At 36.5% G+C, this 26,494-nt stretch overlaps 1 protein-coding gene across 1 annotated transcript in view; it reads right to left on the bottom strand.

Moving 5' to 3' along the window:
- Positions 1–1,027: 1,027 nt before the first annotated feature.
- Positions 1,028–26,494, bottom strand: part of VWA3B (von Willebrand factor A domain containing 3B) — a 68,857-nt gene continuing 43,390 nt past the window's right edge. Inside the window, 9 exon segments of the mRNA XM_009883132.1 lie at positions 1,028–1,266; positions 5,945–6,186; positions 10,538–10,635; positions 11,178–11,315; positions 12,446–12,570; positions 13,394–13,514; positions 19,599–19,818; positions 21,996–22,046; positions 24,855–24,973. Coding sequence (XP_009881434.1) covers positions 1,028–1,266; positions 5,945–6,186; positions 10,538–10,635; positions 11,178–11,315; positions 12,446–12,570; positions 13,394–13,514; positions 19,599–19,818; positions 21,996–22,046; positions 24,855–24,973 — 1,353 coding nt within the window.

Raw genomic sequence — 26,494 nt, 5'->3', positions numbered from 1 at the left:
TGCTTCTATTTTGTTAAATGTGTCTTTTTAATGCCATTTTACTTCAAATGTAAAGATAAATACATACATCTGCTTGGAAATTGCATAGGTATCTAAAGTCAAGCTTGTGAGAATCTTTAATTCCATTCACCTTGATATGGCAAAAATATTAAGAATTAGTCCCTAGACAACCCTACAATTGTGTCACTGCATCCACAAGTGATACTTTGGTTGAGGTTGAGGACACACTGCATCCCCCCACTGTGTATCATTTCAAATGTCATATCTTAGATGGTTGTTAGACATTACATTTGTTAGATAGAGAAAATGAATCTTTATTTGGATGTTCTGTTGTGGGGTTTGGTTTTTTTTTTTTACTGGGTACAGTCACCTATCCATTATTTGGGAGCTAAGAATAGAGATGCTCCTGAATGTGTCTAGGTGCAATTCCTGCTTTCATTTATAATGCCGTAACACTGAAGCAATTTCTCTTCCTTCAGAGTAGCACTGGCTTTATATGAAATGTCACAGAGAAGAATTCAGCCTGAGGTCTAAGTCTGTGTTACCAAGAAGTTAGTCTTCGAGGGCAAAGCACTTCACCTGTGTTCTCACAGGACAGTCCCCATCAGTGAAAAAACCTCAGATAGATACATATAAAAGTCAGCACCAGTGGAAAACCAGGGTAGGTCCCCTGCAGCAGGTCTTCCCAGATGCCTTACAGACTTGAGTCTGTGAAAAAGGAGTTCTGGAAAAAGGCATTTCGTAAGAAAGACCCACGGTTAATAAATCAAATAGGTCCACCGCAAACAAAGGATACTCAGACAAATACAATTATCCATCGTCTCTTCTAATATTGATACTTTTCAGCAGCACAGCTGAACCTCTGACACTGTTTCTCTTTCATACCTCCACAGTAAGTCTGCAAAATCATAAATAATTTAGCATTAACTAGTCAGTTTATTTTTTATTCAAGGAATAAAATTTCACAGTTACAGGTGCTAAAAATCTTTTCTGTCTGCAGGCTCATCCATTCCTTCATCATGCACCCTTAACGTGGCTTCCTTTGCTCTGCGCAGCGGTGCTGAGGCTGTCTTGCCAATCCTGGCTGCTCCATGTTGACTCTAATAATTTTGGTGACGTTGCTTTTACCAGGTTCTGGAGACTTTTCTACAGCTGGACTGTGCAAGCAACAGGGATGCTTTGGTGAGCTGGGAGTTGAAGCGCTCACCAACTGCAGAGTTTGACGCCTTGATGAACACCAGGATGATGAAATGGAGAATGAAGATGCTAGGAGAGAACAGATACTCTTTAGTGAGAGAAAAAATTGAGCCACCATGAGCTTGGATGTAACAGTTCAACACCACTCCAACGCAGACCCTGAAATTTATCATGGAACAAATGACTCCATGACTATGGCAACAGAGCAATAGTCCTGTGTAAAGAGGCTTTTCACTGCTTTCCTTTAATGCCGATCATCCGTAGCTACCACTGAAAACTCTAAAGCTGAGAGTTTAAAAATCAAATGTGTGCCTCTGAAATTTGTCTCACACATGGACAACATCAGCACTTGGATGCACCAAAGGAACATTCTGATTCTTCTTGGGCAACCTAAGAGATAGGAATCTGGAGTTCACCTGTCTGAGGGTCAGGAAATTTCTTGACTGTATCCTATAAGCTAACAGTATCTGTCTGCAGTACAAAAACATTGCCGGACTAAAATACTGAAAAGTATTGTGGCCATACTGCTACCTTGAATAAAATGAAAGATGCACTGTTAAATGAGTGTTCCCCATCACACACAACTCACAAACTGTTTATTTCCTTTACCTAGTGCATGTGCCTTCCCCAGATGTTGCAAGCATTCTGGTCTTGCTCCCAGAATCTGGACAGAATTGCCCTTCCTCTCCACCCTCAGATACCACAACATACGCCTTCTTCACCAATGGAACTGCACTTTCTTCCCTTGCACAGCTCCATGTTTCATTCTTTACGGGGAAAGAGATGGAAAGTTTAATACACTTTCCTCTTTCAATGAGCAGACAACCCTGACAGAAGAGAGAGTCGTTTAGGCCAAGCTGTAACATGCTATCAACAGAAAAACAAAAGCTAAATCTGGAGGCTGTTGGGGAGCCCTTAACAACACACAGCTGCAGTAAGTAACAGATGCAAGCATAGCTGAATTGACATCAACTGCTTATTAAACAAGACATGACCAACAGATGGGAACACTGCTTTATTATGATAGCCTTCTGCAAATGCTGAATGAACTAACTAGAAAATGAGACTGGAAAACAAGTGGGTGCTAAAAATGTGAAATCCTACTGTGAGAAATCCAGCCAATCCACTAGACTGCCAGGTGCCACAGCTGTTACACTCTTGAACCCAATTCAGAGGAACTAGATTTGCCACAGAAAGGGATGGAAAACGATCATTTTCAAAGGTCTCCCACCTACCCCATATTGGCAGTTACAGTAATTATCAGTGTAATTGCTTCAAGTCACATCTCATTAAAAATTAAAAAGGAGATGTGGGCTCTGTTACCTATGATTTGCTAATGCATCAGGCAATGCAGTCTATCACTGTGTATCACACCTGTACTTCACTCTGAATTGCTTTCTGATTTAGTTTTTCACTAGATCACCATTTTGGAAAATAAGCAAGGAAATCACATGAAATGAACATTGATTTTAGTCATTACAGAACAGAGAGAAGACTAGAAACACAGGGGGAAGAATTTTTCTATAGAAACAGATACATGTTTTTGAAAGTATCTGTAAAAACAATTATTGCAATAACCAATGACAGAGTTAAGTATTTGTGATCTTGTTCATTCAAATGGTATTATTTAAGTTACCTAGACAAAGAATCACTAGCCCACTAAGAGCCAATGGGAATCTGCCAGGACTTCATTCACTCTCTTATAAACATACAGAGCTAACTCACACAATAAGAGCTGCAAGCATATGCATTAAAATACTAATGTGTTAAATATAATAGTTCTGAAATAAATAAGACAAAATTACACATCAACACAATAATGAAGCTAATATACACTAAATAACTAGCACAATTACTTAATCTTTATTCACTTCTGTTAACGTTGTTTCCCTGAGTGGGAACAACAGGAATGGGTTGTTGATTCCTCCTAACAATCAGGAATATTTTAGATGAGTATAAACCAAACCACAAGCATTCCAAAATGCTCCATTAATTCATACAGGACCCACAGCTCTGTGGAAATATAAGTCTGCATGGAAATACAAGGCCTTATCAGCCACATAGCTGAATCCACATTATCTTGGCGAGCACAAAAATACATCTCTATATTGGGCAATGCTTATTCAAGTCAGGAGAACTTACTTGCTCATATAACAGACGACTATACATCTGAAGTCAGCAGAACTGTAGGAAGAAGTGTTGATTAACACATGGAGTGGTTACAAAACACAGCCCAATCGGATTATTAAACCAAATACATATTTATCTGGAGAGTTCATAAGAAGTGACAAGACAAAAGTTTGGAAAGCAAATGTAGGAATTGCTGGTGGCATTGAATTCTTGTAACACATTACACATGTACTGACATTCATGGAAAACTGTTGTGTATAAATATGACAAAGCAGCCTTTACTTCAGGCAAATAGATCAGGACTATTGAGCTTTTCTGAAAGATAAAAGATATCCAGATTATTCAGGTACTAGCTATTACAAGGAAAAGAATATGTGAGAAGTTTATGCATCTTTCAGATAAACCAGTTCCCAGTTTAACAGACTGCTTTTAGAAATCTTGAAAAAATAAGTATAACCTAGTTACAGTAAAAGATATTTAGCTACCAAAGTTACTAGGTTTAACTATTAATGGTATTTACAGGTATTTAGAACATTGCTCTGAGATGCTGACTCTATTTAAAAAAAAAATAATCTGCCTCTGTTATAAATACTCAAGTAGTATTGAAAACAACTACTAGGAAAATCAGGTAAGGGGTCACTCTGATGAACATCAGTCAAGATTTCAGGGTTATATAGGTGTCTGAAGATGAAAACAGGGTGTTTCAGCTCATAAGTACTTTTGCAATTTAGACTCCTGACTTGAATATCCAGCCTTCTTTGAGCATTATGAAGACTCCTTGAAGGGAAAGTGCATTGCTAGATACCTAAGATTTTTAATATCTGGTCCATAGAGACTAACTGAACAATTCATTAGCACAGCAGCACTTTCCAACATCTCACCCATGTTATTCAACACTTACTTATATCAATATAATTAAATATGACTACTTCTGAGGGTAAGTGATAATTTGTATAGGTGAACCTCACAAACCTGGTCCCCAGCACGTATTGGACTGCGAGGCAGTAAGTGTAAGCTATTAGTTCATACTAGACCTGAACCTTGGGCAGAAGGAAAAAACAATGCCAGGCAAATTTGTTTTCTTTTCTCTCTTGACTCTTTAAAATTGTATCCAGTATTAAAATAATTAAAATAGATGTGTATGTCAGGGATTGAGTAACACATTTGATATGATTTACAAAATTATATACACAAAATGCTATGAAATCATTAGCATAGTTTGAAAATGAGACAAATATGTACACCCAGAGAGGATAAATACACAATCACATACAGAGATTGGATAAGAGTTATCTGATGACACCCTGTGAGAATGACCATACAGTCTTATTCAACATCATCATCACCTCTCTGATTTTTCCTTTTCTGATAAAACGCAGAAAGATATGTAAATGAAAATACATTTAAGCTAAAAACCCACCATATTCAATGTCCATGGCATCATCAGAAAAGGACGGGGTACCCTCTTTAGTATGTTTAACCTGAATACCACCTTGAAGTCTTGATAGAGTCTTGATAGAGTACTATGAAATTACTTGGTAAAGCTAGGCAGCATCCAAGTGCTGGATAGCCACTGCTCTCATTTAATACTTCCTTCAACCTGCATGGAATCAGTACTTGCTGGTCACAATAGCATTATTTCATGTTTACTCAGCATCTGCGTCTCAGATGCCCAGGATAACTGAGCATTTCCAGTGAACTAGCACTACCTGTGGAAGCTATGGACTCTCATACAGCTACAGGACAAGCCTAGCACCTCTGCTCTCATACAATTCTGACCAGACCACTCCTAAAATGCAGTGGCACCATAATACCCATTACAAACAATGTAAATGGAAGTCGCATACAATCTTTAAAAGATGAGTGAGACCATAGAAGGAAAGTTCAGAGGAACCAAATCAAGTTGATTGACAACACAATGATTGAATGAATCTATAATCCACTACTTCTGGAAGTAAATAATTAATAAGGATGTTGAGAACATATTTAAAATAGTACAAGGAGGTACAACCAGCAGGTATGGATAAAAATCCTGTTATCTTTCCACTGACGGTAGGATATTTAAAATGAAGAGCTGAATGTAGCATGTAATGGCATACCTACACTAGCCCAGGTCTCTACTGCAGAGTGACAGGGAGTATAGATACTGATCTCAGCTTTAAATGAGCTAGCTCAGACACTAAAAGCACTTTAACCTCTGAAGCATTGAGCTCCATGTGCAATAATTTAATGCCTGCAATATAGACATATCTTTAATCTAATAAGTAACAAACAGTAGAGGGACTGCAACATATACTCTCCTTACTAGCAGGTACTAAGGTTGGTGTTCCTGCATCTTTACTGCTACTACAAATGTCAAGGAAATTAAGGTAGCATATGCTGGAACATGCTTTCTTCAGTTCTTCCCTTTTCTGTGGAAATACATGCTGAGAATGATCAGCGTGAAGAATGGTTTCTAAAGGAGGTGAAAGAACCACATAGGACATGGGAAAGCAGGCTGGTCTAACACCCAGAAAAGATAATGCAGAACCCCGGTTCCTTGTGTGAGGATAAATTAAAGGCCCATCAGTTCTGTTTAATCCCTAATATTTATGATTTTCCAGAGCAACTTCTTTACCTTCAAATTCTTCTTCTTTGCTAGGCAGTGTATTTCTTTCTCCCTGTTTTCCTTCCCTTCTGGAGACAAACAAAACATCATCAGAGTCTGACATCCTCTCCCTGAGATGTCTTTTGTCTTCTGCTCTCCTCTTCTTTTTCTTTTTTTCCCTATCTTCTTTCACAATAGTTTTCTTTGCTTCTTCTCCTCCTTCATCTTCCACAGATAAGTGAGGATAGGGCTTTCTGGTCTCTCTCTCCAGGCTAGAAAATCAGAGAAGGAAATTGACTAAGCTAAAAGCGCTCATACTGTACACTAATTTCAATCCTTTTTTACATGACATAGATGTCACCTTTTTCTACATCTCACAGTACTAACAAGAGCAAGACTTACCACACTCTTGACCATTTGACAGGGCTATGTCTTACAATTTAGTTTCCCTTTTATTTATAAAATAAGTAAGAATAACCTAAAACACAGCACGCTCAGTTTCACTCTCTTATTTCTGTAGATACTGTATATCTTGCTAGCCTATTGCATACAGTTTTTTTCCTCTTTAAAAGATTCTGGATAGTATTCCTGCTAATCTCAATTCTAGTATGAGTCAGCAAGAATTCATACCCTTCATAGACAGTCCATTCCTAGCCCACTCTTAAGATTTCTAGGATTTATAGAGTAGTTATGAAGCAAAACACAGTTACAGATGTTTCCTTTGACTGCACTAAGCCCCAAATTATCAGAAGTGCTTTGGTAACTAAAGTTGAAACAAATATTTAGGCACCCAGCTTTCTGACATCAAGCTAGATAAAGGCTCCTAAATACCTTTCTGGCTCTGGCCCCTAATTCTGTCTACCTCTTATGACTCCAAAAACGGATTTGGGCAATAATTGTCTTTTATTGTGTGGACCCAGAGCATATAGTGTTTTACTTTGCATATGGAATTTGTTAGTTATATTTGCAGACTGCTTGTTCTGCCATAATTCTTTCTTTCCACTGTGATGGTAGGAAAACACCCCAAACAGATGTTAGCTTCTATTATTAAAATGATGAGAGCTATATTAGTACCTTTAAAGATTAGTGGATTAAGTATGACCCCTAGTACACACCACATAAACATCAAAAGGCAATCTTGAAAAACCCAAAGGTGAAGATTTAGCCAAGGTACTGTAATACAACATCTGTGTGCACTGTGGACTCCCTGTCAACAGGGGACCCTGGGCTACCTCTTTCACTTTTCAGTCCCTTACTTCTACAGGACTTAGCACACAAAGATTGTATCTTTTTGAGCTTCTAATATCGTATTGAATTCAAACTTTTTGTTTCTTTTTTGAATAAATCATGCTTCTATTTTGTTTCTATCAACAATGTCAGCATGCTCTCATTAGATCTGCATGCACCAATGAGCAATATGCTGCACTGTTCCCCTCTGATAAGTATGACATGGAAGGTAGGTATTTTTTTTTTTTCCATTTCCCCTGAAATGTAGGAGCTCTACTGGAAACTCCAACTCAATCTGGGCTGGAGCACTGCCATAGCATTGCTTATATTAGTAACTGATTAACATGTAACTAAAGAAACACAGTTGTTTAATGGCTTTGAACCATTTATTGTAGAGAGTTATAAGAAGTAGGAAACTTAAAAGACTCCTAACCATAAAAGTTCTATAGGACCAGGCTTCTATTGTTATATCTTGGAAAAGAGATTAAAATTCAGCATAGCCAGATATGATACATAATGTGGAAAAAGATGAAGAGAAATCTATTGCAGTAGATTATAAATTTGGGAATGTGAAAAAGAAGGTGCTGTGATTCTGGCAGCAGAATTGTGGAATATTGTGGATCAGTAGTGATCACCAAGGTTTTTATTGGCACACCAGTGCACTTCATCTGCGTACCTCGAGATCAGGTCTATGTTGCCTATACACTAAAAATTACTATTTAAGTAGTTTATCCAATGCCAACAGAGGACCCAGAGAATCCCAAAGGCTCAAATATGTCTAGTTCAGGGCTGGAAGTGGGTATCTCAGTCAAGAGAGTCTCAGTTTTAGATGCTCAGCTCTCTGTCATTTCTTATTAGCTGCTTTACACATTTCACTGCACTCTGTTCTATAAATCTGAACATTCAATACACATCCATGGAGCCAAAGCATATAAATTCCACTCTCAGAGTTGCCAAATGCTCAGATGATGCTGCTCTGAGTGCCCTGATGTCCCTTTTTGTATCTGGGACTCAGTGTCTTCAAAGTACTAGCAATCAGATGTAAGTAATAACATTTGAAATAACATTGTTTGGAGGCACTTCTCATGTTCCTTTAACAGGGGTAATTTGAGGACAATCTGAATAGTGCTATCCTCAAAAATAGAGCCATTTTGCAGTAAAAATATTGTCATTTCAAATATGGTGTTTTGTTTCTAAAATCTACAACTGCTGCAAGAAAAAAACAGGAACGATGTAGTGAAAACTTCAGACTTTAAAAACAAGTCTAAGACACTGATGTGCTCAATCATTATACTTGCAAAATTTATGCTCTATTCCAGGCCATGCTAGAAAATGTTTTAGTTTGGTTTAAAGGGGAAAAACGAATGCCTTAACTGAGAGTCCGTTATTTTGTGCTGTGGCAACAATATTGTTTGGAATATTTTATTTAAATTTCATCAATTTAATGCTATACAAACTGTCCAGTGCATTTATAACTGAATCAGTGTTTACTAGATGGAAACACTATATAGAAATTCACAATTAATATAACTTGAATATGCAGTTTCCCATACTATTTTACCCAAAGATCTGCCAGTTTTTATATCACTTCATTTAAAATTTAGATCTAATGAGTACATTTATTTCTGGTTTGCAAAAATTTAGTGCATTCATTTCAGTCAGTTCGCCAAAGAATTCCTCTGTTTGCCACTGAATAACTTAATTTTCTCATCATTTGTACATAACAAGAGCAAGTCAGCTTGCCAATAAAGTCTGTTTGGAGAATGAATTTGATATTAAAGCATTCAGTCATGAAACAAAGCATGTAGAATAGAAACCACTCTTACTGTTTAAGTCACATGTTTTCTTAATAAAGCACTTCATTTAGAATACAATCCAACTCAGTGGAAGGGAAAGACTTCCACTGATTTTGCTGGAACTCAGCTCAATTATATACTAGCCTCTTTTCAACTGGTTGTATGCATTAAGTAGGAAGCCATGGCCTTCAGGTTTACTTTTTGGTGAAAAGAGACTACCTTCATGTAGGTAATCTGGTCTGGGAAAAGGTATTGATGTATTTCCAGACTTGGAACTCTGCTCAGTTAAGTGGGGGTATCCATTTGTTTATGTGCTGTTGCTGCAAACTGGCAGAAGAGCAAGTTTCAAACCATGCCGGAATCACTACTAGAAAATTTGTGGGAAACAGGGCTTGAATCAGTGTTGCTTTTTTGTTCCATCATTCTCAGATGATGGATCTCATAGATCAGCCCACAACTGGTACCTGCACCCATAATTTTTAGATATAATCTTTAACACCGATCATCATATTAGAACATTTCAATAAAAATGAAGAACTTCTAAAATTGCCTTAGTCCTGTTCATGCAACCTCTTGAGAAGAAATCTCCCATGACAGAGATTATACAATTCTTTGGCAGCAATGCCCATACTATGTTGACATACATGGAAGAGGAAACCTTTCAGTCTAGAATCCCTATGCGATGTCAAGGCAGATAGAAGATTCAAATCAGAAGTATATGTTTTCTCACATAAAACATGTAACTCTACAGCTCCTTCTGGGAAGAAGCTATGGATGATAAATATGGATGATGCTTCAAAAAAGTAACCGCACAAATTTGTGGAAGAAAAATCCATCACAGCTGTTTAACACAGAGACCCCAATTCTGCCTCAAAAAATCCTTAAATCACAAATTGCTGGAGGTTGGGAATGTATTCTGGAGAAATATCACTAGATGATTGTTCTGATCTTATTCTACTTCCTAAGATCTGTTGGTGCTAGCTGTCAGAGATTGTTGGTGCTCTGAAGGTTATCACAATTCAATGCTATTAGAACTTAATACAAGATGAAAAAGTAATCCACAAAACCACTGCGCATTCAGCACACACTTCACACCAGAAAAACGTTACCCATGCTGTACATAAGTTCTGCAGAACTTAAGTAAGGGCTCATATTCATCCTACACACTCTCTCCCCATCATTCCCAAGATATAAGCCCAGTAGAAGATTCAGTATCTTAGAAACAACTTACAATTTAATGCATAGCTTTTTATCACAATAAATATCTTAAAAGAAAAATAAGGTCTACAGCAAGTACAAACTCCATCCCACCTTTCAGCCATCCTCTAACAGCTTCCTGGGGCTAAGCTTCAAACCATCACATCCCACCAATGTTTCCAAAATGAAAATAGGGCAATAAATTGCCAGATAATAAAATGGTAGCGAAGACTGTTAATGCTCTTCTGATTGACACGCTTGTGGATCAAATTACCTGGTTGCATGTGTAGAGCAAGGCAGTTCACAACAACTAGAGTAGTACATATCAAAATCTGACAGCATAGTGCAACATTCAGGATTCACATAAAATAACTGTTATATTTTTAGGTTCAAGTATACTTACGTCATATAATCCACCATCTGCACCATTCTTATGTACCTACAGGAAAAGGCATACTTCGTTTGGCTGATTTTAATAAGCCCACTTCTTACACATTGTTCCTGCAATAATACAATCAACATTCATCTAATTTAAATCTAAATCTCAGAAACAATGAAGATACATATGTATAAAAAGTCAACCTTTCTAATATAACTGTAATCAACCTCTAAGTAACGACAATAAAAGTTTCAAGTACAAAGTACATTTTCTTAATATGCACTATGAAAAATGCAGTTAAATTATCATAATGACTTACAAACAAACAAACAAACATAATGAAATGAACTGAAGACTATACTGACTGTGATCAAACCGCTTATGTTTCTCATTTTAAGCAGCATGGAGCTTATGAAAGCCACCAAATGGATTACAGAGGAAAGGAGAGCGTAAGATTTAAGAATAAATTATCCTACAGAATTTCTTTGGTCATATCTATTACATGAGCTTTTCATTGAGCCCTGATCTTTGATTTACTTTGGTTAGCTGAAGATAGGGATTGGGACAGTGAGCTCGTTAGCCTGGAAAATTATATCTGCCTCATCAGAAACAGAACAATGGTAATGCCATTGGTGAATTGTTATCATCTTCTAGGTTTACTTACTTTCCTGTTGTTGAACATCAGAACTGTGTAGAGTTTATCACCCGTTTCCACCCTCTTTGGTGTTGCTATGACAATGGCAGGCGCATAATATTCATTTCCTGTCTGTGTCCCACTTCTGGCAAACACATAGTCTCCAACCTGCATACCAGGAAAGCCTTGGTTTGCAAGAATCGTGTAACTTGCAAGTTTTACAAGACATAAAGGATAAATATGAAGATATTTTTACATGAATCACCATTCTAACATGTTCCCATGCTTTAATATAGATCTTTAAAAGAAAAGAAAAGAACCTGGTTCTTGTATGTACCAATAACTCACAATTTCTACTGAATTCTGACTCAACTCACAATTTGAACTGGATGAGGAAACTTACAAATCTTCATTCCCTTGGACTTTGTGCAAATTTATATGTTTTTAGTAAGTTTTTTAACCAACCTTGGGAATTTTAGAGAATTCCATATGTAACTGACTTATACAACATCATTTTTAAAATTGACACAGAAGTCACAATTTTCTATCAAATTCTGCAGATCTCTAGAATTGGATGCTGCCTTTCAGAATATTGGGAAATATCTGATCACAATTTGCCATCATTTCAAAGGGAAAAAAAGGGATGTCTCTAGTTTTAAGTGTAACAAAACAGTTATAAAAAATGCTTTTTTTATTCAAAACAGCTGTATCCTTTCTGTACCCTTTCTATACCCTTTCTATATCCATCATCACTCTTGTGTGCAAAATAAGAATCAGCTGGAAAAACAACTGTGACTACAGATAGTCAGCTGATAAATTTTAAATAAAAGCAGAAATGGAATAAGATTTTTTTTTTTTTCGTTACTGTTACTTGCATTAGTATACGGTTATATGCTGGATTTAAAATATGCTGTGAAAAACAAATGGCTATAACCTGCTGTACATCACATTGTGTATAAAAGGTTCTCCTTGATTCGGAATCTTTGTGCTAGGAAACAATCATTCTGCTGGTAAATAGCTCACCTTTCTTCTATAGGTAGCCAAATATTCATGTTTTATAAAGAAAATAATATAGACTTCTAATAAACAAAGGAAGAGGATTACAATGTAAACAAGCTACAAACAAATGAAAAATAACATGTTGAATATAGCATGATGTTACTATCACTAAAAACTCCTATTTAAAATAAATAAATGTATTTAAAGGATTAAAAAAATCTATTCTTTATACTATGGGTGACTAAATGAACAAAATTTAAAATGAATATTTGCTGTCTTAAAAAAATACAATTTTTCACCTGCAGATATGGGCATGGCATAGCACCTCCCACAGGTATAGCAAACTTCACAGGTACAATCCAGGTCTCCCCATTACTGAAGTCAACAAGTACACAGGTAGAACTGATATTTTTTATCACAGTTCCTAAAAACCAACATAATAAAATATTCAAGTGATTTTTATTTTACCCCTTGTGGATTATTGTTTTTTAAATCCTATAGGCTGTCACACATCACTGAGGTCAAACGTGTCTATGATATACATTCTTCATTTTCATTTAGCTAGGGTAAGCTGCGCTAGGGCAATACAGAAATTTGCACCTAAAAAACTCACAGTCTTAGTAACAATTCTTAATAATGCCATAAAAATAAAAAGAAGGACCATTTTCAAGCCCAGGTCTAAAATTTGTAAGCTGATCAGGTGGATGATTGTTGGTATAATGAAACTATTACCACAGTTAAAAATATGTAATTTAAAAAAACCCTAACAAGTAAAGGTAACACAAACACACACATGATTCTTTATATGAAACAAAAGAACACAATTTCAACCTATTAATCATTCAGGCTCAAAACTCAACAAAAAGGCAGAAGCATTTAGTGAATTCTGTGAATACATGCAAAAGCTCAGCTTTTGCCAAACGCTCAACAGAAACATTCAAGGGAGACATCAAAGAGGGATAGATTGATACTCTCTGATACTCAGTTATTTAAAAGGATTTCCTTCTATATTCTTATATAAATGTATCATTGCTTTCTCACTTTAAAAAACATGTATCTTTTATATATATATATATTTAATATAAATATATATATATGCACACAAAAGATATATATACATTTTTCATGAATATGTGCATGTACTATTAAATCTGATTAAGGCAGTAGTAGCTAATTATGACCAAAACTAATGCTTTATCACTATTAAGAAACTAAAGTATATTTGAAATGTGGACAAAAATATATACCTGGATAATAAAATCCCGTGATGTCTGATCTTGCAATCACCTTTTGGCTTTTGTGAGTCACAAACACTTGGCCTTTTTGGCTTTTTTTAGACTTTGACTTCACATTTTCTCCTTCAAGTCTCTGTAATTTAATACAATTATTTTTTCCATAACAACTAAGCCAGTCACCCCCAATCTATCCTTTGCAATTAATTAAAAATTTAGGCAATGTAATGTTATGACCTCTGCTGATAATGCTGATAATTCACAGTAAACAGGAATTATTTTAAACATTCGGAATAGTTATAAAAAGAGGAAGCTACGTTACAGGAAGTACTCATGGATAAGATAATCTAAGCCTTTTCACTACAAAATCTTGTTTAACGTGGTCATAACAATACCTATATTTTCAAGTGTTCAGGCAGAAATTTACCTTGATAAACTATGCCTCTGGCTGCCATTTTCCTAAAAAATGTTACAAAGTTGTACAAATCATTTTCAAGTACGAGGTAAGGAAAACCAAACCAATTTTGCAGAATAAGTGAAGGTGCTACACACACCCGTTTTGTCGAGATAGCTGGGTCTTCACAATAATCTTATTTTCATTAAAAGTACCTCACGGTGTGGAATAACTGATTAAAAAAAATCAAATACAGAACCTACAATTTTTTTAAAAAATCTTGACGTGTCTAGAAAAAATGTTTATTTACAAACTATAAATTAAAAATTTCAGCAGTTTTAAAACATTCCAGCTTAGCAAAATATTAAACCACATTTTCCAGAGCTGCCACTGTTGATCGTTCTGCCCTGCTAGTTTGGATTCTTCATACCCTAATACTCCTCTTTGGGGTGCAACTGGCCAGACTACAGCTCCTGTAACATAACCACAGCCACTCATAACACCAGAGCTTCCTGTTGAATTGCTCGTAAATCAGTCTGGGGGACCACGCACCGGATGGTGAGAATTGAAATACCAATGGGTCTGGCTGTACGTAGACCAATACAACTCCTAGTTGAAGTCACTGAGTGCAATCAGTGGTAACTGAATGAAGAATGGATCTCACACAACAACTGAGGCAGGGGGCTGCAGGAAACACAGCGTGTGAAAAATAGTAGAAGACTCACAAATCACAGGTTGGTCTATGTAAAAATATACTTGTTGGGCTTTCTAAGCTTCAGCGTACTTGACTTTACAGTCCCCATATTCTTTTAGCTTAAAACCTTTTAAATCTCACATTAATGTTTTATGGAGTCTCAGTGTTATTTGCCTTTAATGTAAATTATGTTCCTGAATCCCTTTTTTTTTTTTAGAGAAAGAATTTCTTCCCATTCAGGGCATCTCTCTTACAGGAAGTTTTGAGAGGATCAGAGTGTTATGTGATTATGTGTATGTGTCAGACTGTCAAAGAACATTTTACATTTTGCTTTCCTGAGAAAATTAAGAAAACTGATGATATAAAAACATTTCCTTTCTAATACTGAAAAGTCCATAATGCCAGTATTTTTATAAGTACATTTTAATAATCCTCGAGAATAACACTATAATTCATATTTACTACAACAGCAAATTAATTCTTGAAAAAGTCTACTATTTTCTCCATAATGATCATAATAATGTTTCTAAACATAAATTATAAGCAAGTGCAAAGTTAAATAAATTAGTTCCCCCATTAATTTTTAAAACACATACTTACTAGCCTACCTCGTAAACAATTTGGAAGCATCCATCTCTTATACAGTTCCTTTGAATCATAAAAACACACAGCTTGAAATCTCCAACTTTTCCACAGATCTGCACACTGCTCTGAAAAACAACTACAGACTCCTAAAAACCCCTGCTTGCTAGGGTGTGTATGACCTGCTTCCTTGTCTGACAACATTTTTCTTCCTAAAAAGATGTATTTGATTTTGATACTCAATTTTCCCTAACAGTCAATAATGACAGAAAAGACAGCAATAACTTTGACTAAATTGTTTGTTCTCTGTTTGACTATAAGTATCACAAACTCTTTTTTCCAATCATCATCTCCCACACAAAAATCACAATCAACCCTAAAAAACGTCCTAAAAATAAGAAAAACACACACACAAAAACCCAAAGAGATATTTTACGTGGGAGATACGTGAGGGTTTTCTAGTTTATTCTTTACCCTATAGAATATAAATTATATCAACAGTTCTGTTTTTCAAACTCAGTTCAAACCAGAGGCTCATCATAACGCTTAACTGACTGCTTGAAGTACAACCTAACAAAGGCTGATTTGAGTCCAAAGACTTACAGGTCCACAGACACAAAAAGGTATTTGAGTAAACCATTTCCTTAATTCCTCAGGCTCCAAAGGGACAGCTGCTGCTGAATATTTATTATCAACTAATTTGTAATGCTTGACTAATAACTTGGGCAACTTCCAGCACTCCGCATTAATCCAAATACTAAAAACTGTGCAGGCATCTACAATGAGGATGCCAAGTCCTGCAGAATTCAGATGGCTCAGAAATACTGTCTAAATTCAAATTCATCTCTCCTTCCTTTCACACAGCCTTTAGGTGTTCAGCGCGATTGACGCAGAGAGTGTCACAGTGCCCATTTCTGGGATATCGTTCTCCAGTATTTTTATTACAAAAGAGCCCTGTCTGATTCTCAGGGATTTTCACCCTGTTTAGCTCTGCTCCTGTTGAAAGCAATGCATTAAACCACATGAGGTGACAGAGACTTTGTTTCTCCCTGCCAATACCTGCTGCATTTTAAAATTCCCTGTAAAAGAGATTAGTTTTTTCCCTTTCCTTCTGTGAGAATAGATTGGAAGACTATCCACACATCTCCATGTATCCTGGCTCTAACTTTGGCTTTTCGCAATCCTGAGACCTCCAGAGCCATGCAACCACTGTGTTTTCCAGGCTGTCAGTGGCAACAAGCTCATTCTGTGTAGACCACAGTCCACTTTTATGAAAGAGCCTAACTTTTTGCAGCCACGCACTGTTTGTCCAACAGGTTGCTTCACTGATGGCAATGGAAAATTTGATCAAACATTTCTAGGTAGTTATAACTCTTTTATCGTTGTGCTATTTGGGATACTGGTTTTGCCTTTCTCCCTAAAGAAACACAAGAACAAAGACAGGGCATGCCAAGCTGTTTAGGAAATATACAAATGCAAAAAAATTATAAATGGACAGCAATTAGTGATCCTTAAACCGTGAGGAAGAATGAGGAGCGTAGGAATTAGGACACCAGGAAACAGAAGAATGCCAAGGGAGATCCATAATTTCCATTCTTGTAAAGAGTCAAGTCTCAGCTATATATATTTCATTAGGAATAATTAGATCAGTTGTATATAAAATATATTTTTCAGAAAGAACAGACTTAACGAGCCACTAGAGGTCCCGTTTGACCCAAATAAACTTGCTTTACAAAACACATTATGCTTATTAATAATTTTAAGTTATTTTTATCACATGGTAACCATTCAACAGGATCGCAAACAAGCATCAACCTTGAACATTCAAGCTCATCCTAAAGGAAACCCAGTACTTTTAAAAGTATGTTCTTAATGAGAGTGGATCCTTACAATGAATGGGGCTTTATCTCTCTGCGGAATCTGAAATCCCTTCATATGCAAAACCAGAAATATGTAGTATGAGGTGAAATGTTCTCCATCACTCTCAAAGGCCAGATTGTGATACTTAGAGAAAGACATACTTTACATTAAAATGTTATGGCCATTAACGGAATGCATCAAACTGTCCTGGAAGCTATTGTGCTTGGAGAACAGTAACACCATGACCCCAGTAGACCTGAGATGATCTAATGAGAAGCGGGTAGGGACCCTGAAAAAGTCCTTTCACTAAGTGACATCATGTTGCAAACAGCTTTATAATTTAAACAATTTAGTCAAAAAAACATAAGAAATTATGGTTGACTGCTATGCCTGACAAGGTCAAAATAGAAAGTAGATACAATATTTTAAGTCAAAGCAGTTACTTATTAGAAAAAAAGTAAATTATACATTCCTCATTTTTAATATCTTTGGATGAAAGCTGAGTGCTAGCCTGAAGAGGAAGATTTTTGTCAACCCATGCTTTAATCTGTAGAGCAAAAGGAACTGAGTAAACTGAGTAAAATATGGTCTACAATTAGCCCTCCAAACAGGTAATCATCAATGTTCGGTGTTTTACATTTTGCCTGATAATAACTAAATGTGTCTGCTCATTTCTCAAAGCATTTATTTCTTTTGCATCACTACAGGTCTTCAGTCATCTCACTGCCTTATGCAGATGGATGTCTACCTACTTCATCCTCCTCCAATAAGGCACTGGCATACCTTACCTTTCACACATATGCACAAACATAGAAGCCTGAACACAACTCCCAGAGAAGGTCAGAGCACAGAGGGAGGATAACCAGATCATTAATTCAGTTGTAGGCTTAAACAGAAAGCTCCCCTAGCAAGGACATCCAAAAAGGATTACTAATTCTTTTAAGAAGTTGTGAAGGTAATTAGGAACCCTTAAAAGCTAAAAACTAAGGGGTTTTCTTTTGAATTTAGTAAAAAAATTATTTGGCAATTTAAAAGTGTGCTCTGTTGAGTAGACCTCCAGGATAATTGTAATTTTTCTAACATCTCACAATGACAATTTTCATTCAGTGCCATTCATACCAGTTATTTCCTTGCTGTAATGTATTTCAGATGGCAGTTTATTTTTTTAAACCCATTTTGTAGACAGAAATCACAGTTGGGAAAACCTCCAACAGCATTTTTAAAAGGCTCCTCAGTTTTTTCCTGGGTTTTGGGGTTTTTTTACTGTCTTTTTCCACCACATAAACAGAATTCTAATTACATCTGCATTTCTGCCTCTCACTCTTAAAGCCTTTCAGTTGCAGATTAGCAATTACTGAAGATGGTGCTCTGATTAGGCTCCTAAAGCAGGTTGACTCAGGATAAGTGATTGCACAATGTTAATCACATCATGTCTGAGAGCACACATTGGTTGTTTCAAGGCAACAATAAAATTACAGTCAACAAATGAAACAGGAACCTGTTTCTGCTGCTCTTGTATTGGGACATTCTATGGCAGAAGTAAATCAATAATCAAAATAGCTGTATGAGCAATACAGTATTTTCAGACTAATGTAAAATGAATCATAGAATCATAGAACAGTTTAGGCTGGAAAGGACCTTGAAGATCATCAAGTTCCAACCCCCCTGCCATAGACAGGGACAGCTCCCACTAGACCAGGTTGCCCAAGGCCACGTCCAGTCTGGCCTTGAACACCTCCAGGGATGGGGCCTCAACAACCTCTCTGGGCAACATGTGCCAGTGCCTTAACACCCTCACAGTGAAAAACTTCTTCCTAATGTTTAATCTAAACCTGCCCTCTTCCAGTTTATAGGCATTCCCCCTCGTCCTGTCACTACATGCCCTAGTAAAAAGTCCTTCCCCAGCTCTCCTGTAGGCCCCCTTTAGGTACTGGAAGTCCACAATAAGGTCTCCCCAGAGCCTTCTCTTCTCCAGGCTGAACAGCCCCAACTCTCTCAGCCTCTCCTCACAGGAGAGGTGCTCCAGCCCTCGGATCACCCTCGTGCCTCTCCTCTGGACACGCTCCAGCAGGTCCATGTCCTTCTTACGTTGGGGACTCCAGAGCTGGATGTAGTACTCCAGGTGGGGTCTCACGTGGCTCCTTTCGGCATGGGTGAAATGTACCAATTTGCCACTGCAATGTCATGTTCAGTTTGGAGGATTTGCTTCACTAAGAATGTACATTTGAAAACATTTTAATGTCTTCAAAATCAGATGATTAAGGGTTTTCGCCCCAAAACTAGCAGGGCTCATTAACAGGGCTTTAAATAGATTCGACGGGGGAAGGGGATATTATCGGGTTTGCCCTTGACCAACCAAGGGATGTTGTACCAAGGAAAGAGGAATGGGGTGCTGGTGAGGGCCTGCAACCATTAGCTCCAAAATGTGCTGCTTTTATTGCAAAGGAGGTAAAGATACTTTGCTCAGATTTGTTTCTAAGATGCTGTTTCTGTGGCTCTCGGCTCCGGAATTTTTGCTTCCCTGGTACTTCCAAAAAGTCATTGAAAGCTTGCTCTCTTTTAACTACCTTCTTTCCTCTATTCATTTGTATAACAACATCACGCTAAACACTCAATTTATCAGCTATTACCACATATCGATATTATTCCAGAAACACATACTGAAGAGGCATATCTGGAATATCTATTACCTTTCTATTGTTGCTTATGTGTGATTCTGAGCTTTTCTCAGTTTCCTTTTTGACAGCTTCCTGAAGATCAGAGGCTTGTTGTATATATGTTAATGCTGCCAGTATCTCATCTTCTAACAACATTACATCTTCATAGGAAACTGGCCATCCCAAATTCTCTAAAGCCTCCAGCAAAGCTTCTTTATGTTGCATATATTGGACTTGTCCATGCTCTTTAAATCTAAAAGAAAATAAAAAAAAATAAAAAAACCCAGTAATCCCAAGTAGGAAAAATTTTAATTTTGGCAATACTTTACAAATAGAATCACAAAGCTTAAAGGCAGAATAAAACATCAGATTCACCCAATCTGTCTTCTGTATACCACAAGTTCATGTGTTTCATCCAGGTACAATTGTGTTTAGTCAAACAATCCCATCTAGTTTAACCATATCTCATAGAAAGACACCTACAGAGCAATTCAAGTGGCTGAGCATAGATGTCTGGTGCCATTTTAGATGTCCTAGAATACGTGAGGCATCAATAAAGAACTTGCAGATATGTCTGAGAAATTATGGAAATCCCTGGCCTTTCCGGAGTAGCAGCTAGGGTGAAGCAGCAAGCATCTAGATGCCTATTAAGTCCTGATTTGCCACATCAGTCTTGACTGATCACATGAAAAAGAGGCAATCTCCTGCTGTTTATTCCTCCGTCATTCCTGCACTGCTCAATTTTCACTCAATGATCAGGAGTTTGCTTCCATCCATCGTTCAGGTTATGTCAATATCCACTGGACTAAAGAGCCATTTTGAACCTACACACTTAAGGTACCTACACAGAAAGGTGAATCAGATACAGTCATCTTGTTGAAAAAAACAAACTAAACCCCCCAAAATCCAGAACAGGTAAAACTCTTTAAATCTCCACTTGGAAGTAACATACTTCTTTTTGATATAAAAATCATTCCTGTGACTCTTCTCTACAGCTTTGCCAGCATTTAAAAAATGTGAAACCTAGACCTGGAGAGAGTATTTAAGTGTCTGTCTCGCTAACACATACAACCATGGTGATGCCTACCATATTGCCCTACTCTTAGTCACTGCTCATCTCTCTTCTCCTCTAGGAACTGCTTTGTATTGAAATTATACTGACTGGTATAGTTATTTACCTAAATTTTGTTTTCTGAGTCAATTATTCATCTACAATCAAAGTCCAGTTAACTTATCTTCTGAGCTGAATCTCTCAACCATTTTGAACACAAGAACAATATTGCTAGTCCTCTAGTAAATCTGAATTTCCATAGTATCTGAGATAGCCTTTTAATTACACACTAGTGAACCAGAGAGCTCCTCGACCAATCCTTTCAGGACTCCTGTGACCGAGTCAGTAGACTTCATTACCCTCTCCCTTCAGATTACTAACAATTTTGAAAGCCAGTATTCATTCTTTTGTACTACGCAAACGTGATCATTCAAATTGGAAATTTAGAAAAGAAACAGATCAAATATTTCAATTTCTATGTACCAACATTAACAATTTTAATATGCCCCCCTAGCAACAGACTGTACAATTGCTAGGACTTTTTTTTCCTTATATACATAATTTACCATACATTATCAACAATAAAATATTTTGGATACTACCTGGTCAACTTTCTATACTCTATAACTCATTGTCTATCAACAGACATCTATTTCCTTTTTTTATTTATATACTGCTCTTTTCATTAACAGCCTTCATTTCCTCTCTGCACCAGAATAGGGTTTTAGTTCTCCTCACTGATGACAACACTGTGTATTTTTTGTTCGTTAGCTTAAGTATTCTTAAAAGCATTCTACTTTCCATTGCAATTTTTCTGCCTAGAATATTTCATGCCAATTCAGTTTTCATTAATTGATCTTCACTTTATTCTCTGAAGTAAACAGACACTAACTTCACTGATGTTAGTGTTCTTCATACAGTTGCTAGTTTTCTAAATCAATATACAGGAACAGACTGGTTAAAGGAGTACAAACTTCCATTATGATATATAGTTCCAGCACATGCTGTAAAGGTGCTACTTATACCTTTACAAATCAGCCACTGAAGTGCTCTTTACCAGATGAGGGAAGATTTACCTTGATGCCAAAGCAATGACATGCTGCCCACCCAAGGCCTTGCCACCTGCCACTGATTAAGAATAGACCAGCACCATTCAAATGGAATGCAAGTCCTTTCCTTTAAAAATAATGAGCACTGCTAGAAGGAGGTCCCAAATTTAATATTACTCCATACCATATACACATTTTTGAAAGTAAGATATAGTTATGAAATATCTGAAAATAAAACCAGTTGGTTACAGCAATAGTGATAAAAAAGGATCAAATATTTACAACCAGCCTTTCAGAGATAAGTTACAAAACCAAAAGGTGATAGCTTACTTGTCTTTTTCCTCCTGAGATAGTGCTCTCCAAATTACTAGGTTTAGGCGCCTATTAAAGAAAGCAAAGCAGTTTTTGAGGTAATGAAGTTCTTCGTGCATCTCAAAACTAGCAAATAAACAAAGTTACTTAAGATATCTGCACCAATTTGCATTCCATGAGCACTGCATCATCAAATGGTATCCTTATCATTCAGCTATGAAATTATCAACTGCAAGAGAAGATGGGAAAACAGCATCTTCCATCAAGTAACAACCTGACTATTTCAGGGTCATAGAAGGATTAATGGCAATCACTGCTGCTTGCTGTCAGGATTTTCTATGGATGGTTCTCTTCAGCACCAGCAAGCTAAATCAAATAACAAAACCGATTAAATGCCAGTCAAGCTAAGCATAGTTCTTCCAATTAAACAGTTTCAGAAAACTGTAGCCTGAAGACACATGAAAAGCAATGCTAATTTTTTATTTTTTTCTCCTAAGATAACCCCTCAGTTGTGCTATTCAGGTTTCTACTTCATTAAACTCTGGCTATGAAGAAAAAACACTGACAGGAAAACAGAGGTGATTATCCCAAAGCAATGCAATTCTGAGATCTTTTAAAAGCACCACTAAACTTTCTGTTTTTCCTTATTAGACATAAATTATGAACTCTTATTAGGTCATCTAGCTTACCGTTTTCTCTATTTATTAACATCTCAAATAATTAAGCCATCACTCAATTACTTCATTTCATACTATAGAAATAAAAATCTACCGATAATCCTAATTGCTGTAATTAAAGAAAAATTTCCAAACTTCCTTTGGAAACACAAGAAAAAATTCATTGTTAGGAAAAATTCAGATTGTAACCATTAGATTTTTAAGAGTCTTTCTAGATTTACTGGTGCATGTACAAAAAAGCTCATTAACACCAGACTTTGAATATGAATTTCTTGTTGATTCATTTTATCTACTAGAAACCAAAGCCCAGCATTTTTAGAATGTAAATCACTTACTTCTTTTACAATCTGCAGTCTCAGCACGCTCCACTGCCTATTTCATACTTCTAAATGTTCACGCTCATAACTAACTCATTTGTAAAAGCCTCTGGCTATACAAGATCATATATATTTTGAGGCTTCCAGAGTTTTTCTCCTTCAATACTGGATATTCTCTTTGTCAGAGCAGAAAATTTCTGCCCCTGCCACTTTTTACCCTCTTAATCTGATGCTAAGGTCAATCTACGTATGGGAAAGATATTGTCATGCTTGCTTCTGTTCTTGAAACCTGCATGCCCTGATGTATTGCCTCATCCATAGATGTCAGAGAAAATTTGTGACCAATCACTATTCACAAAGCTGAACTGCAGCCTTTGCAAATTCAATTTCTGGAAAAGTACTGTGGCATTTACAGCAAAATAAATTTGACTGGGTTTCTGTTTTACATATAAAGGAAAAGGAACGAGAAATCTTTTTTACACTGTCAATTATAAGGATCTTCAGGCAGATCTCTCTTCTATACATCTTTTTCACAGAAGTAGGGAACTCAATCCTACTATTGTAAATACACTGATTCATTGACCTCTATGGGTAAACAGAAGTAAACCATACTCCCATTCATCAGAGTTTTAGGGAGACTGGGAAAATGCTGTCAGTAGAAGATCATCAGAGTTTAACCAGAAAACACTTTTCTTTCCCTCAAAACTGAAGTCAATAAATGTAAAATATTCAATGGTATGGTACAGCAATGAAAAACTTAAATGTTTTTTCAGAAGTCGCCATCAAAAATACACCACTTGAACCTTACATCTAAATGAATGACAAATCCATATTTCTAGGAGTTCTTCATCAGCCTGATAAAACCAATATTGTCTCAGTGACAGAGGACACAAACCAAATAGATTTTTCTTCACTGAATTCCATTAATATTAGACATAGCAAGCAGCATTTGCAAACCATAATTCTTGATTTTTACCACAAAAGACGGATACATTTAGAAATAGGAAATGGAAATGAAAAAGAGAGCTATTACATGCTTTAAAAAGAACTGGTATGATCATAGAGCTACAGAGGAAAAAAAATAATGTAAAGGGCCTCAGTGGAATTCTTCGAAAACCAAAGACTAAACACTTGTCATCAAGGGGATTTTGATCACATAAAATAATTATATCTGCAAATGTTATTAGAATATAGCCTGAAAAGATATTTCATTTATTAAAACAATTCTAGTCAGAGCTCTCATAAGGCTACTGAGTGATGTTAGTCAAATAATTGCATTACTTCAAAAAACATGCACAAAGTTAGATCAAGGAAAGAAATAGCTTAGAGATGTAACATCCTTGTCTTTTTTAATTCTGATGTGCTTTTACCAACATTTAATTAATAAGCACATGCGTACTTTTCTCAAAAAAAAATATTTAAAGTTGTCGGTATCTTACAGTATCTCAGTTACACTCCTGCATCCATAGTTAGGTCCTAGGCAGCTGGCAGCAAAAAGCAAGCCAATGTCAGTTTAAATGTCAGTCTATGGATTTAGGAGCTTAATTGTAAGTTAAAAGTCTGGCTATTACTGTATGTTTAGGGGGGATTCCTCCCCACGTTTATTCCCAGAAAATTAAAAAAATAAATTTTTTGTTAACAAACATAATGTGAGCAACATGTTATTTATTATCTCCTTGCCTATTATCTGTTTTTTCATTCTGCATGTTTTTTTGAGGAAAATAAATGTTTCTCCTACAGGCTGATGGTAGATTAAAGTGTGTCAATTAAAGTGTGCAGAATTACCAGCATTGAGCAAAGCATGTGTAAGTTAATGCCCACTACATAAGAAAAAATCCAAAATTAGACTGCAAAGATGATAAATTTCTGATGAGTAGACTTACCTTTCATAGGATTTAATTGCTTGTTCCAGCTTCTCTTTATAGGCATCAAGATTCACTGCCTGAGGATTAATTAGTGTGATCCGTTTCTTGTCGTTGCTAACGTGGGCCGATGGTAACATCTATTATACAATAAAAGACAAAGATTTCATTTATCATACAATTTTTTCTCCACTAGCATAACTGAATGCCCATCAGTCCATGTCCAAGAATCAGAATGGACAGAAGGAACACTGGAAGGCTGCAGAAAGAAAGATCTGAGCACCCCAAAGAAATGTCAGAATTAAGACATAGTTTTCAGCCTGTTAAAATCTTCAGAAATTATACAGAAGTTATGCAGAAATTGCAAATTAACATTCCTAACTACTGGTTAATTCTAACTAAATCAATACTGTCAAAAAAGTCACTCTAATAATGCAAGGGTAGGTCAGAATGGAGACAAGCATGCCTATATCACGACCATGTTCCAGATTGTATTGCTTTAAAACAACATTCTCCTATACTTCCTAGCATCTCATTCTAGCATACAGGTGTGATAGTTACCTACTTAAGTGTATTTAATACTCTTATTCTGGAGGACCGTATTTTCTAAGGAAGTAGAGTACTAAAGGTGGAAAGAGACATTTTTCACCATCACACTGATCACCAAAGAGTGAACAAGGGTGATATTGCACACCATCACACTGATCACCAAAGAGTGATATTGCTCACTGACACTAGTCTTAATTGACCACAATAATGCTTAGGAACCTAAACTGGTGGGTCAGAATCAGGAACTTCAACGCCTTTCAAATCTCACAATACAGCATCTACATAAGTCAATTTCATTATAAAATAGAAAGTCATACACTTACAAGTAGATCTTCTAAAGGCAGAGAAAAGGGTAGAAAAGGATGACAGAGGGGAGGAAAGATTCCTTCCCATCTCTCAGTCCAAAGTCCCACCATCATTCAGCCTCTTAAATTACTCAGCAGTTCATATAAGAAAAGCTATATTATATATCAATGTCCTGATGATGATTATAAACGGAAAAAATCAAAGAAAGAAATGGAGAAGACAGAGAATGCTACTGTCCCCAAAACTGTCTTCAGTACATATGGTTGAGTGGGAAGCTTCTCCAAGTGCCTGTCTGAGATCAGGATATAGATGACGAAAAGATGGATGAGGTTCAATTTAAATAAAACTAACCCCCTTGTTGAGGGGGTAAGGCAAGCAATTAGAAAATAACACAATAAAAAGACTTCCTTAATTGAGAACATTTTTCAGTGACGTTTTATTTGTGTTTGAATCATCACAGCCTAGCTGGATTCCAAATTACTCCTGTATGACCATTTTTTCAGGAGCAGTGGTATGACTTTATATTCCGCTCTCCTTCTGAGGACATCTTCTTTCTGATTAATAAATATGTGCCACATCAATGCCAGACCACATCAAAGCTCCACATACTAAATAAATGTTAAGATCACTTAGAAGCTAAAGTTTATGGGAACATGTCAGTGTAATGTCTTGCCAGAGACAGATGAGGTAAATCTCTGCCCAGAATTGTGAGCCATGAAATCTGGCTACCTGTCATTTCCAGGTGGGGTTTGAAAGTTGAAAGGCAAGGAATGGAGAGTACCCGTCTTCCAGCTCCATATTGCCAT

This window comes from Charadrius vociferus, unplaced genomic scaffold, assembly GCF_000708025.1.
Source record: "Charadrius vociferus isolate BGI_N301 unplaced genomic scaffold, ASM70802v2 scaffold92, whole genome shotgun sequence".
NCBI classification, from domain to species: Eukaryota; Metazoa; Chordata; class Aves; order Charadriiformes; family Charadriidae; genus Charadrius; species Charadrius vociferus.
This window is presented reverse-complemented; position numbering and strand designations above follow the sequence as displayed.